At 40.6% G+C, this 2,682-nt stretch overlaps 1 protein-coding gene across 1 annotated transcript; it reads right to left on the bottom strand.

The window, feature by feature from the left end:
• Positions 1-1,405: 1,405 nt before the first annotated feature.
• Positions 1,406-2,682, bottom strand: LOC127126095 (vacuolar cation/proton exchanger 2). Its single transcript, XM_051054945.1, has one exon. It carries the CDS (start codon positions 2,249-2,251, stop codon positions 1,439-1,441), a length of 813 nt encoding a protein of 270 aa, XP_050910902.1. The 5' UTR covers positions 2,252-2,682; the 3' UTR covers positions 1,406-1,438.

Here is a 2,682-nt window from a genome sequence, read left to right as displayed (position 1 = left end):
TGACAGGATGCTAGTACAAGGTGTGTCGAGGTGAGTTCAAAATCCATGTGCATTGATTTGCCAAATCAATCATGTATGTACCATGTTTGATCATGTGATTAGGGTATTTGGTTATTGATGAATGCAGGACCAGTTCAGCAAGGTGAAGGTTGGTTGTCAAGGCAAGGGATCCAAGTCATGGTATAATGGTCATGAATATGAAAATGAGCTAAGTTACTTGGAAATGAAGAAACAAGGGAAAACACAACCAACATGGTTGTTGGATGATTTAGATTGTGGTCTGTTTAGCATGGCAGGTTGATGCTGAGGATTGGTACTGCTAGCTTGACTAGATAAGGCAATAGAGTTATTGGGCTCCTGGAAGGACTGGGGTTTACTATTAGGTTGTTGGAAAGCCTGAGAATTGTATAAGACAGAGGCATCACTTCCCGGCACCACACCAAATCCTTTCTGAGAATTGGGGGGAACCTCAGCTTGATGCTGATGACTGAAATGGGGGGATGCAGGTACCTGTCCACTTTGACTAGGTGTCACAAAATTTGACATGTGTCTAGATGAAACAACTCCTTGCTGTTGCTGGCTAAGAGTATTGTCTCGAGTATGAGAACTTCCAGAGAACACTTGGGAAGTGTGACCAGGAGCTGATGCTGGTGGATAAGGCTGAAAATGAGTATTGTGATTGTTATACATATTCCTAAACTGCTGAGGTGGATGATTGGATTGATCTGCAATTTGATGATCCTGTTTCCATAATTGAGATTGGTTTCCATCATTAGGAACCACAAGAGGAAACGGAGGCCTTACAGTTGAGGAGCCTACAGCCGACTTGGCACCATTAGTAATAGAGGATAAAAAATTTTGCGCTTGGGAAATGTTGAATTTTCTCCTGGAAAAGAGCACGACTCATCAGTAATAGAGGATAAAAAATCAAGATTTCACATGGAGACGACTGCTGATCTTTTCATGTGTGATGTCGACCTACTGCTGGCAACATTGTGTACTCGATCAATACAGGCTCGAGAAGGAAATATTATCGAGGCCCTTGATTGTAATGCTGCAGTTGCTGGTCGGGATACTTTGGCAAAAACAGTTTATGCTCGTTTATTTGATCGGCTTGTTGATAAGATCAACAGATCTGTTGGACAAGATATCAATTCCCAGATGCAAATTGGAGTTTTTGGATATTTATGGTTTTGAGTGCTTTAGGAATAATAGTTTTGAGCAATTATTGAATTTGTGGACAACCAAGATGTTCTAGATTTGATCGAGAAGAAACCCATTGGTGTCATTGCTCTGTTGGATGAAGCTTGCATGTTTCCAAAATCAACACATGAAACATTCTCTACTAAGTTGTTTCAGCATTTCCGGTCTCACCCTAGGTTGGAAAAGGAAAAGTTTTCACAAACAGATTTTATAGTTTCTCATTATGCTGGAAAGGTCACATATCATACAGATGCCTTTTTGGACAAAAATTGTGATTATATTGTTGTGGAACATTGTAATCTATTATCTTCTTCAAGTTGCTCTTTCGTGTCCGGTCTTTTCCCTTGCACCACCCAACAACCACACAGAAAGGGATCACAAACATGGATATCTGGGTTGATGATCCAACAGCAACTCCAATTGTGATATCTAGCTTGTCTTCTACGGCAAACATGATAGCACTCGCATGCTCTGCAGCATTTCCTACTATTGGAAGCAAGATGACACTAATAAAGGCCACTGACATATTCAATGATTCAGATGCTCCCTCTATGGCATCCACAAAGTGTCCAGACAATACTGATACCCATACTGTCAAAATAGCCAGCCAGATTATCGCTTCCCACTTAGTTAACTCAAATTCTTCCTCCTCGTCAGTGTTTTCGCTTGTATCTACTTCCTGGTCAACTGGAGTATAAAAATTCTGTTGACTTCTAAGTTGAAAGAAAGGGTAGCTTGCATAGGCCAGTAGCATTATGCAGCTGCTAAATCTGGATAAGGATAAGACTGACTTCCCAAGATGAACTTCTGAGTGAGTAAAATGAAGCACAGCAGGAAACAGTATTCCCATTACAGCCATGAGCAGCAAGCCGGAATTGACAACAGCAGCTGCCTTATTGAAAACCTGAAGTTTTTGACAGTGAACAATCCCACCAGTAAAGAATGCACATCCAAGAACTAGAAGCATATTAGACAAGATGGAACCAAGTAAAGATTGTTGAACAACCCTAATCATATCGCTTTTCAAGGCATAAATTGATATAATCATTTCAGTTGCATTTCCAAATGTAGCATTGAGCAAACCCCCAACTGTTGATCCGGTGTAGACGGCAAGTTGTTCGGTAGCATAACCTCATGTGTTGTTATTGTTTGTATGACTTGTGGTTAATTATTTGGCTTGACCCTTCAACTGTATGCCTTTTTTTTCTGAACTGTTTTTGGATTGTTGGGCAGGATGCCGGTGTGCTTGCTGCTGGATTGCTTGAAATGGCTGGCCCATCTCTTTCAAGTAATCATTTCTTCCGCCAGAATTGGATGGATGAGTCTGAGGGGTCAACTGATTCAATACTTAAGCATAAGCCTATCTGGTCATCATATAACATGAAACATAGCAAGAAAAAGAGAAAAAATGTAAAGAAGCAAGGAAGATATTCAAACAACTTTTGGAACAAGAGTAGTTCCTGTTTTCGTGCCATCATT

This window comes from Lathyrus oleraceus, chromosome 3, assembly GCF_024323335.1.
Source record: "Lathyrus oleraceus cultivar Zhongwan6 chromosome 3, CAAS_Psat_ZW6_1.0, whole genome shotgun sequence".
NCBI classification, from domain to species: domain Eukaryota; kingdom Viridiplantae; phylum Streptophyta; class Magnoliopsida; order Fabales; family Fabaceae; genus Lathyrus; species Lathyrus oleraceus.
Note: the sequence above shows the minus strand (reverse complement) of the source record. Positions and strands in the feature narration are given on the sequence as shown.